At 47.8% G+C, this 12,792-nt stretch overlaps 3 protein-coding genes across 3 annotated transcripts; all 3 read left to right on the forward strand.

The window, feature by feature from the left end:
* Window positions 1-1,439: 1,439 nt before the first annotated feature.
* On the forward strand, window positions 1,440-3,834 carry DFJ58DRAFT_247854 (uncharacterized protein). The gene is made up of 12 exons (XM_041379457.1): window positions 1,440-1,914; window positions 1,965-2,018; window positions 2,069-2,144; window positions 2,198-2,459; window positions 2,518-2,542; window positions 2,657-2,745; window positions 2,800-2,883; window positions 2,931-2,972; window positions 3,028-3,048; window positions 3,100-3,347; window positions 3,397-3,715; window positions 3,764-3,834. The coding sequence occupies exons 1-11, from the start codon at window positions 1,523-1,525 to the stop codon at window positions 3,595-3,597; spliced, it is 1,494 nt and encodes a 497-aa protein (XP_041246228.1). The 5' UTR covers window positions 1,440-1,522; the 3' UTR covers window positions 3,598-3,715; window positions 3,764-3,834.
* Window positions 3,835-5,235: 1,401 nt separating this feature from the next.
* On the forward strand, window positions 5,236-7,303 carry DFJ58DRAFT_744192 (uncharacterized protein; the record flags this gene model as incomplete). Its single annotated transcript, XM_041387298.1, has 5 exons — window positions 5,236-5,289; window positions 5,342-6,774; window positions 6,837-6,925; window positions 7,062-7,167; window positions 7,218-7,303. Exons 2-5 carry the CDS (start codon window positions 5,514-5,516, stop codon window positions 7,301-7,303), a joined length of 1,542 nt encoding a protein of 513 aa, XP_041246229.1. The 5' UTR covers window positions 5,236-5,289; window positions 5,342-5,513.
* A 2,156-nt stretch (window positions 7,304-9,459) lies between these two features.
* On the forward strand, window positions 9,460-11,435 carry DFJ58DRAFT_744193 (uncharacterized protein; the record flags this gene model as incomplete). Its single annotated transcript, XM_041387299.1, has 5 exons — window positions 9,460-10,798; window positions 10,861-10,949; window positions 11,005-11,191; window positions 11,242-11,312; window positions 11,379-11,435. 5 exons carry the CDS (start codon window positions 9,460-9,462, stop codon window positions 11,433-11,435), a joined length of 1,743 nt encoding a protein of 580 aa, XP_041246230.1.
* Window positions 11,436-12,792: the final 1,357 nt, after the last annotated feature.

Below are 12,792 nucleotides of genomic sequence, written 5' to 3' on the forward strand. Positions count from 1 at the left end.
GAAACAGATTTCAATTCCGTTCGGTGTTGAGATAACCACTTTGCGAAGACTACTTAAGATGAACATGCCAATAAAATCATCCATGAGTAATTGTCAAGGTTATAGGGAAATAAAAACCTTGTTGTTGGCAGGTGCAACATTCTGTTGTGGTAACCTGGCTAAGACCTCGCTCAAGGAAGCCATCCACGACTGAATCTTCATTGTAGTCATGTTCTGATAGAAAAAAAACTTTGTTGTTAGCAGGTTTGAAACCTTCACAGGTACAGTCAAAGAGACAGATTTAGATTCTGTTACGGTAACCACTTTGGCCAGGACGAAGTTGAGATGACCCTCCGAGGAAACCATCCACGAGTCAATGTCAAGGTGTGTTCCGATAGAAAAAAATACATGGCATTCGGCAGGTTTCGAACCTGCAGGGGAAACAGATTTAAATTCTGTTGCGGTAACCATCTTGGCTAAGACCAGTCAAGATAAACCTCCGAGGAAACCATCCACGAGCAAATGTCAAGGTGTGTTCCGATAGAAAAGAAATTCCTTCAGCAGGTTTCGAACCTGCGAAGACCAAGAGAAACAGATTTCGATTCTGTTGGGGTAACAACTTGCCCTAAGACCAGTTAGGATGAACGTTCCGAGGAAATCATCCTACGAGTGAATGTCAAGGTGGGTTTCGATAGACAAAAACACTTGCCGTCGGCATGTTTTGAACCTGCACTATCCAAGAGAAACAGATTTGGATTCTGTTGTGATAAGACACTTTAGTCCAGGATGCTTCCCTAGCTAGTTAGATGAACCTCCGAAGAACTAGTTCCATGAAGTGAATGTCAAGGTGTGATAAGAGGGAAAATCATTTGTCGGCAGGTTTCGAATCCGCACCACCCAAGAGAGCAGATTTCTATTCTATTCTGGTGCCAGTGGGTTGTGAAATCCATGAGTGAATGTTCAAGGCATAGTAAAAGGGGAAAAGATTGTTAATGTCACGCTTACCACTTGGCTAGGACTGGTCACGCAAGATGGATGTCTACAAGTCGAAGAACATCATGCATCGACAGTACTAGAATCATGTGATTAGGAAATCGCGCATGGCAAGGATCGGTAAATTGCAGCCAGCTGTGACTTGCCTGCACATAACTGATCGAAAAGTTGTTTGCCAGTGACCAGGCGAGCGCTTGAGCAATGGGAACCTCTTAGCTAAGCCTCCACAAAGCAGTGCTTTTGCCGCTGCCTGTGCCAAATCACCATGTATCGTTGTATGTAGTCACTATAGGCCTTTACTGGAGTCACTGGACCGAACGCTCATTCTCCTACCCATCTTATTTTTCCTACTCTCTCGCCCATTACCGGGCAAAGTTCCCTAGTTTCTGTACTTGGCTCGACTTATTCTCCACAATGATCATGCATGGACGATACATTCGTATGTTCATCTCCTGGTTGAGGCACATTGTCAAGACGGCCGCATATCATTCGTACAGGAGTATCCTCTCTGCCCTGCTGCGACTTATCCCACACTTTCAATCTCTCTTTAATGGGAAGGAGGGGGATTTTCAACAACGGCCCAGGGGCCGGTTTAGCATTGAGCTCTCAACCAGTGATCAAGTCGACGCCTTCGGTAACCCTCGCTGTGCCGTCGTTCGATGCACATCTGCAAAGCCAAGGATGCCAACCTGGAATGAGCTTTCCGTCACCAACTGGCGGCCAGCTTAATGCAAGCCCGAATAGCGTAGCTTATGATACACAGTCTCCCGGGCAGTCTTCTGCACCGTTGATACTTTCTATGCCCGTGCCCAACGTTTGCAACCCCGTGGGTATCCATACGCCGCCGCCGCCACCACCACTACCTGTGGCGCCAGGACATGTTATTACTCTGATTCCCATTGTGCCCGGAGAGGTCAACCGGTACGAGAGGCATGTTCCAGTGTAGGAAAAATATATTTTGAATCAGTTGCCGTTCTAATCCATGCTTTCAGTAAAGATGTGTATGCAGCGTTTAAGGTTGAGAAAGGTCCTCTCGACTGTTCCAAGTAAGCATGCTGGTGAGAGAGCCAGCGATGTGATTGAATTGTGCTTGTAGGGAACTTGATACTGTAGCAGGATGGGAGCCTCTCACGCACCCGGAAGGGGCTCTGTTCTTTTGTCATCCGAAAGAAGTGCGTCTACCGTCCACTTCTTCATGGCCTGAAGCACTCATACTGCGCACCAGAGAGTTTTCACTGATGCCGATGTTCGAGACCATGTAACAATAGGTGAAGCCATCAAGGAAGCGCACAGAAAAGCGCGTGAAGCAAACATCTCCATGCCTCGACTCGTCGAGCTAGTGTTGGAGCGTATCGTGACTGATGGCGTAGAGAAGTGGGGTTACTACTTTGCTGATCACGACAAACGCGTTGTTTTCTGGTTCGAAGATCACACATCTGATCTCCTTATGAACAAAATTCGAGGTGTAGAGCGTAAAAGCCACGTTAGTGAGTTCTTTCCGTGGTTTACTTTCTATTCGAGCTTCTGTAATTGCGTCGCTCCCAGGGTATGCACTAGAATCGCAGTACTGGTTCGTACGATTCCTAGCAGTATGCCTGTCTCCTCACACGACAGAAGTACACGCACTTACACTTTTTACAGTCCTTCTTTACCTCCCACGATTTATACATCATATCATTGACAGGAAACATATCGAACTATTTCCAAACAAACGCTCCCTCCCGGAAGATGTCGTCGTGAAACTCAAAGAAATTATCATGCTCGCTCAGGCAGGTGAGCAATAAAGAAACTTGAGTGTTTCAAGCCTGTAAGATTGAGTTGCAACAGAAAATATCACTTCTGAATCATGCCTAGCACCTTTTGCTTCGAATGAGGTTGATAGTATGCTCGGCCTTGTGGATTCGCTCATGAGTCAATGATTCCCTGGTGTGAGGGGTCGTTGTTGATTGTTTTTTCAGGTAGTATTAACAAAGAGCGTGAGCACTCCGTGTGGATTGCCGGTAAGTCTATCACGGAAGATCAGTTGATTGCTTCTGATATGTTTGCCGATTTCAGCCCGATTTACGAGACTTTTATGTAAGCTCAAGCCACTAGTCTGCGCAGCCCATTTCCTGACTGCTCTGCAAGGCAATGCCAAGTTTGTGAATTTTTGTGGACAACCAGGCGCCCGACTCGGAGTAGACCAATCGTTATACGAAAAACCCAATATTCGCTCGAAAAGGATCCTTCGCGTCATGAATGTTTTTCTGTTCGGATCATTTGATGTTCAGAGCAAGGGTATTCACAGAATATGGGTCGATGAAACCATGGTTCAGCCACGGTGGAAGAATTTTATCGATAGGCTTACCACTGAATGGAATGGATATGCAATATATGTGAGTGGTATTTTGTTTTATATTGTCATGCAATCAATGATTACCTCAGTCCACTGTGATGCTTGCCGTTGATATCAGCTTTCTTGCGGTCCCAACTGTCCAAACTGAAATGGCTGCAACCCTTCTAGCATATCTGTCTACCCTCTGCGTCATGGGCTCGTTAGTGGTCTCGCTGGCCTTGGCCGGACAAGTTAATGACACCCGACGACGCTCTGCTGAAGAGGTGGTGCGTTTCCTTTCTATTTTATGACTTGTATTCTTTCTCCATGTCCACAGGCCTCTTTCATGGTAGGGATGTCGCGTTCTATGCTTGGCCTCGAGAGCCTTGCCCTCATGCTGAGTCTGCCGTTTGCACTTCTGATTTGGGCGTGCGTTTCCGGTTACATTCCATGGGTCGATGACTCATCCTTTGACAGAATGGCGTTCTTTGCTGCAGCCTTGTCTGTCCTAATTTTCTGCACTGCTGGCGTTGTCGTCGTCTCGATTGCATCTCCAATTTGGTTCGCTATATTTTGCCTAGCGATGTGGCTCATACTGGCGGCCAACAATTTTCACATTTCTCACCTGAGGTCCTGGATCATAGAACGAGTGTCACTGGTTACCAGCCCCGTCTAGTCTGGGTAGGCTATTTGCACAGTTTACCTCAGTAGGGAGTCGGCTGTAGTATATCTGCTGCTCAACATTTCAATGGTTCTGAATAGAAGCACGATACATAGAAAACTATCTCATCTTCACGTCGAGTTCTTGTGCATTGTAATCTCTTTGTTGATGTTTCTCGCTGGTTCATTTAAAGAACTTAAAGCAAACAAGAGTGGGAAGACAGTGGATGAGCGTTTAGCACGAGAGATTATTGCTGTTGTTAACGGAGACAGCAAAGCTATTAACGACAAAGAGCTGGCACACAAACAAGCCGTGGTCAATAGGTATGTGCGTCGGGTAACTCTCATTGACACATCGCTCAGGGGCAACGCACTTCTGAAGTGAGGATATCAAGAGGATCTCGTATGTTTACCGTGTTTCCTGACTTCCTGCAATAGACCGCTGAATTCAATACAGTCTAATGACGTGGTTCCCCAGCTTCTTCAATGTGACACAACGAATACTGCACCATTTTCAGCACTTCTGACTTGGTGCCGGTAGAAGCGCTCGCCGGTGTGGTTTCTTATGTGCATTGTTGGTAATCTTGATGCCCTTAGCAAATTGTGGAGCTCTTCGCACACTTGTTGATGAACAGAAGTTCCACGATGGATCAAGGTTCGTTAAATGATCCATGTTGATGCAGCTTTAGCCTTTCACAGGGCTTTTTCTCCGACAACGGGGGTCGCATACATTCAGCTTCCCAACATTAGCAACCACTGTCACATCAGCAGTCACCAATGTATCGTGTGATGTTCGTGGAGGAAAGCGAGAGCGATAGGAGATGGACGTGTCGGGGAACCCTGTCAGTACTTCAAGGTCACCCCACATGGCACAGACGAGATTGACTAACAGGAACAAATTGTGTCTTTAGGGCTAAAATGTCGTTGTCAATCATCGACTGGATCCGTCTTCTCATAAATTATTTAGGCGGACCCTAATCCTTTCCTTATTCGGCCATCACCGCGTCGGCTAAACCTTTGCGTTCTACATACACAGACTGACAGTACTGTAGCTAACTTTTAAAGGCTCTATACAGCGAGGATTAGGACGAGCTCGATACTGTGTAGAACGCACGCGCAAAGGTTTAGCCGACGCGGTGGTGGCCAAATTAGGAAAGGTTTAGGGTCCGCGTAAATAATTTATGAGAAGACGGTCGTAAGGTCCAGTCGATGATTGACAACGACATTTAGAATTGAGCAGCTCTATAAAGTTTGACTTCTGATCCTGTTTCTCACTGGCCTCACTTAATTGAAAGACAATAGCCAGTCTGTGCATCTTGTACGGATGTGTGCAGTACAAGGAGGTTAGGCTTGACTGGTTTTCAACAATCACCACCCTGACAAGTGCACTTCTAGGATTGCCGCACTGCCATGCGATGTAAATCAACGGTTCACTGGATACACATAAATACCGCGTCGCACGGCAGCTTTGCCATCACGAAGTCACATGCACCAGAGGTTATGGTCATAAGCGACATAGATTAAACTGCGTGTCCATAATGCGCTGGCCTTCCTGTCTCTGCCTCCCATGACAGCTTCTTCCAACCCGACAGATGAAAGTTCGCATCTGTCCGGTCTTCTTGCACTCTCGAGTCACCAGGACTGTGACTCAATGATATCTGATGCGAAGTTCACTGCTGATACTATAACCGATTGTTACGACCGCAGTCTGACAACTCGCCGCAGATATGCCCTTGTCGGAGTGGCATGCTCGAGCATCTTCAGCTGCTCATGCATCCTTGCAGGCATTGTCACTCTAGCCAAACACGGAGTCGACGGTGCGGCTGTGGCCAACCTGGTCAATCCAGAGAAGGATACTCAGTTGTATCTGCAGGGGGAGATATTGTCCCTGACACTCAACTTAGTCGTCACGTTATGCACCGAGTCCATAGGCTTCGTACACGCCATCTCGTTGCGCTCTGCGCTAGCTTCAGAGTCTCGACTTCGTTTTAACACCAATCTGCGCCTTCTGACCGCAGCTCGTGGATGGTATCACCCTAATGGCGCACTGCTTAACGGTATCTCGACTGTCCTCCTCATTATATCCTACAGCTCGGCCTCACTCGTCGTATGTTTCGACTATCAAATGACGCAACAAACATATGAGGAGGGTATTGCCATCGCAGGATTACCTCTCCTCATTTTGGGCATCGCACTCCTGCTCCAGGTGATGATCGCATTATCAGGGATACGGGCTGTCAAAATATTGACGTGGAGCTCCTCACCTTTCGACTTGACCGCCACACTGGTCCACCACACGCAATTGACCCCTGTTACTTTCCGGTGCATGCGTCGTGTGTCTGACCTAGACATGGGTGGAGGTCCAGCGAAGCCGCCAGAGATACAGCCCTCGGCATGGCATGCCCACCCTAGCATCCGGAAAGTTATCATTTCTCTTTGGGTGATCGTCGCAGCATGCGCTGGATGGGCCGCACTCGTCATGTACATTTGGGACAAGAACGACAGCACGCATATATTTTCCTCCAATGCGCTGACCCTACAAACGTGGTCGTTCTTGCCAAACTCAGCGCTGTCCAATTCCATGGCGTATGGTATGCTGAGTGTCAATGCTGAGGCGTGGATTCTGCTCTTTGTCAACATGGCAGTTGTCCAGGGACCGTTGACGCTTGGGCTGCATTGCTCAGAGCTCATCGCAAATGTCATTCGAGACGAAAAACAGTGGAGATGCGCTACCGGAGAGAAAGGACTTATTACGACGACGAACCCGTTGAAGATGATTTTCAGTCATCCGATTTGTCTCGTACTTTTCGTCGCGAAGCCTTTCCTGCGTGAGCCATTGCCGTATAGTATTTTTATCGGTGTTATTGAACACCATCCTCGATGATCACAGATTGGATGTTTGGACTTTCGTTCATCATATCTCCCGGCTTGATTGGTGGACAAGTAACAGGGTTTTTGGTGGTCATGTTGACTGCCCAGGTTCGCACTGTCTGCCCATGTAAAACTACTATGACATCCTCACACCCTCATGCAGATCTGGAACTTATGCATAGCGCTGTTTATATTTGCCTGTTTCTTCACTTTCGTCGCACTGCGCCGACCGCGCGGTCCCTAGCCGGCTGCATACGGCCACGTCCAGACGCTCGCCAACCTCGTGGACGAGTGGTCGCCTGTGATGTGGTGGGGACACAAGGAGGACGGATCTCCGTACTGTCATGCTGGTAGGGTATTTATGTGCTCGCAATGCTACTGCTCTGACACTTTTGAAAAGGGACGAGCGATCACCCGCTCCCGGATGTGAAGATGGACCGCGTTTATGCTGGTTCTGGTGCTGGGTCCCTGGTGCCCGTCTCGTGAGAGGTACTTGATTTGCTCTTTAGAGGGAGTTTCTTGATTCCTCCTTTTAAACAGAGGAGCTATATTCACGTCAGACTGACGATACATTGACGGCTGGCGGCCAATGATTTTCACATTTCTCACCTGAGGTCCTGGATCATAGAGCGAGTATCACGGGTTACCAGCCCTGTCTAGTCTGGGTAGGCTACGATCACAACGATATTATATTCTGTCTCAGGAGCAGAACATGACGAGGCTATTTGCCATCCATCGACGATTTGCCTCAGTACGGAGTCGGCTGTAGTATATCTGCTGCTCGGTATTTCAATGGTCGCACGATACATGAAAAACTATCTCATCTTCACATCGTATTGCTTCTCAAAGCTCTCGCATCACCAACACCGATGAGACAACCGAACTTCAGCAATGCACAAGGCGATCAAAGCTATTACTGACAAAGAGCTGGCACACAAACAAGCACATGCCACACACGTGCCCTGCGTACGGCGACAGCGCTAACCATACGGTGAGTGTAGCGACGAGTATGGAGGTATACGAGTGCTTTTACCTAAACAGTTTCTCGGACGAGGAGGTATATCATTCTATCAGTAACATTCTTTGTTATGATCTCACCTTGCAATTTAACTGCACCGTATTGTCTGTTTTTTTCCATCTTATCAGATAAAATCAAGCCTATCTTTTATCTTCAGTGAGACGAAGTGGATTATCATTGATCAAGACGTGCGGTTCTCCATCTCTCGTAAATTTTGACCAGCGAAATAAAATAATAACAGCGAAAGCATCTCCACTGAAGTCGTACGTGTTCGTAAGTGCCCGTAACGCGCGCGTCCACTTCAGGGGTTTTGCAGATGGGCCTAGTACTACTACATCGGAAAGTAGCAGTGAATAGACTGCACATACGTGGATTGCGCAAATGTGAATTCAATGCGACTTCAAAGATAGGCTCACCTTGGTGAGAACGAGTGACCAGTCCCCTGTTACTCGTCCGCTTCCCAGAAGTTGCGTCACTTCAAGGCACGAGCATTTGCACCTTCAAGCTTATGCAAGACCCCGAGGGGCCCATCTTTGTTACTAATGTGCGTTACAACAGTTATTCCTTCGCTGACGCGGCCGTTTATCAATGTCTTGCTTCCATGGCCAACACTGCGTCCGCTGTTCAATGTTCTGAATATGCATGTACGTATGTCCTCATGGTTCAATTGTTCGTCGTTGCCACAACACTCTGGCCTCGTCATTCGCCCCTTCGACATCACATCAACCAAGTGAACGCTTCGATGCCACCGCCTATGTATATGAAGGATCGTCGACTGTATCAAAATACTTATATCATCACATCACATGTATAGTCTTCATGCACACATTAATAAAAATTGCGCCGCTGCGCATTGTCTCATTCACGCCCCACTACTCTTCAGCTCCCTGCAAGGTACTGAAAGTGCTTAGTTGATCCTGAGCGGGAGAGATATGCAGATGTACTGCAGACTCGGCGGGAAGTACGGCTGCTGCTGGCACTAAAAGATGGGGAACGTGCTCGATATGTGCACCCGCAGTTAAAACTAATTATTAATGCCTGAATCTGTTCAAGATGCTGCTGCTAGTCAGTCATCAGCGACAGGTCGTCATGGACGACGTGTGTCCACACGTCTCCCGCTTGGACAAGGACAGGATGGTATTGTCGTGATACACAGACTCTCGGCATATGAAACAGGGCTCCTGGCTGACCTCTCCGGCGAGACAGGTGTGAGTGTCTGGGACTGGGACTGGCTTTTCGAAAGGAGCGTGAACGATCTTACAATATATATATATCCTGTGTGTCAATAAAAATTTGGTACATTGTTCGAGGTGACGGGGATCATTGAATGGCTGTACACGCAGTTTGAGCGGTGATTAATTGATTGCTCGTACCTTAATATTTAATCCCAGGGAAGCAAAAAAATTCGCACGAGTAGCAGGACGGTAGACTTGTGAGAACGCCAAGTTGATCAATTGATGTATACCGAGATCCTCACTTCACAAATGAGTACATTGCCCCAGGTTGCCCCTGCACGACATGTCAATGAGAGTTACCCGACGTCAATTGATCAACTTGGCGTTCGCATTGAAGTCACATTTGCGCAACTTACGTATGTGCAGTCTGATATCACTGCTACTTTCCGATGGCATTCACACCTATGGTCATATTTAATCTGCATGTCCATAATACGCTGGCCTTCATGTCTCTGCCTCCCATGACAGCTTCTTCCAAACTGACAAAGAAAAGTTCGCATTCATCCAGTCTTCTCGCATACGATGCATTCCGGAATCACCAGGACCTTGACTGGATGATATCTGATGCGAAGTTCACTGCTGATACTATAACTGATTTCTACGACCGCGGTCTAACAGCTCGTAGATATGCCCTTGTCGGAGTGGCATACGCAAGTATCTTCAGCTGCTCATGCATCGTTGCAGGCATTTTCACTATAATCAATCACGGAGTCTACGGTGCAGCCGTGCCAAACCTGGTCAGTCCTGAAGAGGATGCTCGGGTGTCTCTCCAGGGGGAGATATTGACCCTAGCACTTAACTTAATCGTCACGTTATGCACTGAGGCCATAGGCTTCGTACACGCCATCTCATTGCGCTCTGCGCTAGCCTCAGAGTCTCGGCTTCGTTTCAACACCAATCTGCGCCTTCTGACCGCAGCTCGTGGATGGTATAGCCCTAACGGCGCACTGCTTAACGGTATCTCGGCTGTCCTCCTCATTATATCCTACAGCTCAGCTTCACTCGTCGTATGTTTCGACTATCAAATAATGTCACAAACATATGAGGAGGGCATTGCCATCGCAGGATTACCTCTCCTCATTTTGGGCATCGCACTCCTGCTCCAGGTGATGATCGCATTGTCAGGGATATGGGCTGTCAAAATATTGACGTGGAGCTCCTCACCTTTCGACCTGACCGCCGCACTGGTCCACCACACCCAATTGACCCCTGTTACTTTTCGGTGCATGCGTCGTGTGTCTGACCCAGACACGGGTGAAGGTCCAGCGAAGCCGCTAGAGATGCAGCCCTCAGCGTGGCGTGCTCACCCTAGCATCCGGAAAGTTATCATCTCTCTTTGGATGATCGTTGCAGCATGCGCTGGATGGGCCGCACTCGTCATGTATATCTGGCACAAGGTCGACGGCACGCATATATTTTCCTCCAATGCGCTGACCCTACAAACGTGGTCGTTCTTGCCAAAATCTGCGTTGTCCAATTCCATGGCGTATGGTATGCCGGGTGTCAATCCTGAGGCGTGGATTCTGCTCTTTGTCAACATGGCAGTTGTCCAGGGACCGTTGACGCTTGGGCTGCATTGCTCAGAGCTCATCGCAAATGTCATTCGAGACGAAAGACAGTGGAGATGCGCTACCGGAAGGAAAGGACTTATTACGACGACGAACCCGTTGAAGATGATTTTCAGTCATCCGGTTTGTTTCGTACTTTTCATCGCGAAGCCTTTCCTGCGTGAGTCATTCCCGTCTAGTATTTTTATCGGTGTTATTGAACACCATCCTCGATGATCACAGATTGGATGTTTGGACTTTCGTTCATCATATCTCCCGGCATGGTTGGTGGGCAACTAACAGGGTTTTTGGTGGTTATGTTGACTGCCCAGGTTCGCACCGTCTGCCCATGTTAAACTTCTACGACATCCTCACACCCTCGTGCAGATCTGGAACTTATGCATGGCACTATTCATATTTGCCCTTTTCTTCACTTTCGTCGCACTGCGCCGACCGCGCGGTCCCCAGCCGGCTGCATACGGCCACGTCCAGACGCTTGCCAACCTCGTGGACGAGTGGTCGCCTGTGATGTGGTGGGGACACAAGGAGGACGGATCTCCGTACTGTCATGCTGGTAGGGTATTTATGTGCTCGCAATGCTACTGCTCTGACACTTTTGAAAAGGGACGAGCGATAACCCGCTCCCGGATGTGAAGATGGACCGCGTTTATGCTGGTTCTGGTGCTGGGTCACTGGTACACGTCTCGTGAGAGGCACTCGATTTGCTTTTTAGAGGGAGTCTCTTGATTCCTCCTTTTTAGACAGAGGAGCTATATTCACGTCAGACTGACGATACATTGACGGCTGGTGGCCAATAATTTTCACATTTCTCACCTGAGGTCCTGGATCATAGAGCGAGTATCACGGGTTACCAGCCTTGTCTAGTCTGGGTAGGCTATGTTTACAGCGATATTATATTCTGTCCAAGGAGCAGAAAATGACGAGGCTATTTGCCATCCATCGACAGTTTGCCTCAGTACGGAGTCGGCTGTAGTATATCTGCTGCTCGGTATTTCAATGGTCGCACGATACATGAAAAACTATCTCATCTTCACATCGAGTTCTTGTGTATTGTAATCTCTTTGTTGGTGTTTCTCGCCAGTCCATCTAAAGTTCTCAAAGCTCTCGCACCACCAACACCGATGAGACAACCGAACTTCAGCAATGCACAAGGCGGTCTGCTTTCTCTCATCACGGTCCTCAGTTGCTGCAGTGCGAGACAGACAGGAATGTTCTTCAGGTACATTTTCAACCACTATGGTTCGATAATTTCTGTAAAGTCATCGTTTGTTGTTCGGCGGCCCGAAGGAGATCGTGCCAAGCCCAAAGTTTGCGAACGTTCTTAGTGTCGTAGGTTGAAACGTATCCAGACGTTGTCGATAACAACCAGCGAACTTCACATATGCGATACGTGATCAGTGATCAGTAATGCTCATGTCGTTTAGGGTCGTATCATATAATGATTCGAGGGGATGATATAAGAACTGGCGAAATAAACCGGGTCATCTAGTTCGACATCAGTCACGGTCTTGGAATGTACACAAAATTCACTATAGAAAATAGGAATGTCAGTAAGCAACGTACTACTGTCCCAGGAAGCGTAGATCACGGTATCAGTATAGCGTTGCGCTCAAACTCGAACCTCTGCTCGATATGCGTGAACCGGGAGAAGTTTTACTCGCTTTGGGTGAAGGCAGAGAGGTAAGGTAACAGTGGCCTGGAAGTACATGTCGGAAAAAAGTCAAGTACCATTATAATGGTGCCGGCTTACAACACTCGTCAAGTGCCTTAAAAGGCACCTGTAGGCCGTCTCAATTGTGTGAGGTTCTATTATAATTATTAATTATTATTAATAGAACACTGACTGACCTTGAATTGATAATCATCCTTCTCTCCAAGTACGCCATCATCCCCGCCATCGGTTGGCAGCCTCTACATGTGTTGTAATTAAAATAACGAATCTATCCATATTATATTTTGTTCATACCTGTACCTCCTGGATCCGATGGCTCCAACTCGCTCTGCTCGACGAGGGAAATATAACTATTCTGAAGGGATGCTAACAGGACAGATCAAATGTACTTACTGCAGCCAGAAATTCAAGGCGCAAGGCATCAAGAAACACAAGACCAGCTGCAAGAAGCTCCTGGAAACTGAAGAGGAACAACAACGGTT

The sequence above is a fragment of the Suillus subalutaceus genome (assembly GCF_016647625.1).
Source record: "Suillus subalutaceus strain FC151 chromosome Unknown DFJ58scaffold_28, whole genome shotgun sequence".
NCBI lineage: Eukaryota > Fungi > Basidiomycota > Agaricomycetes > Boletales > Suillaceae > Suillus > Suillus subalutaceus.

Coding starts and splice junctions, on each gene's coding strand:
- DFJ58DRAFT_247854 (XM_041379457.1), top strand. CDS start 1,523: ATGGGAAGGAGGGGGATTTTCAACAACGGCCCAGGGGCCGGTTTAGCA. Junction 2,019..2,068: donor GGTCCTCTCGACTGTTCCAA/GTAAGCATGCTG, acceptor TTGTGCTTGTAG/GGAACTTGATACTGTAGCAG. Junction 2,460..2,517: donor AGAGCGTAAAAGCCACGTTA/GTGAGTTCTTTC, acceptor CGTCGCTCCCAG/GGTATGCACTAGAATCGCAG.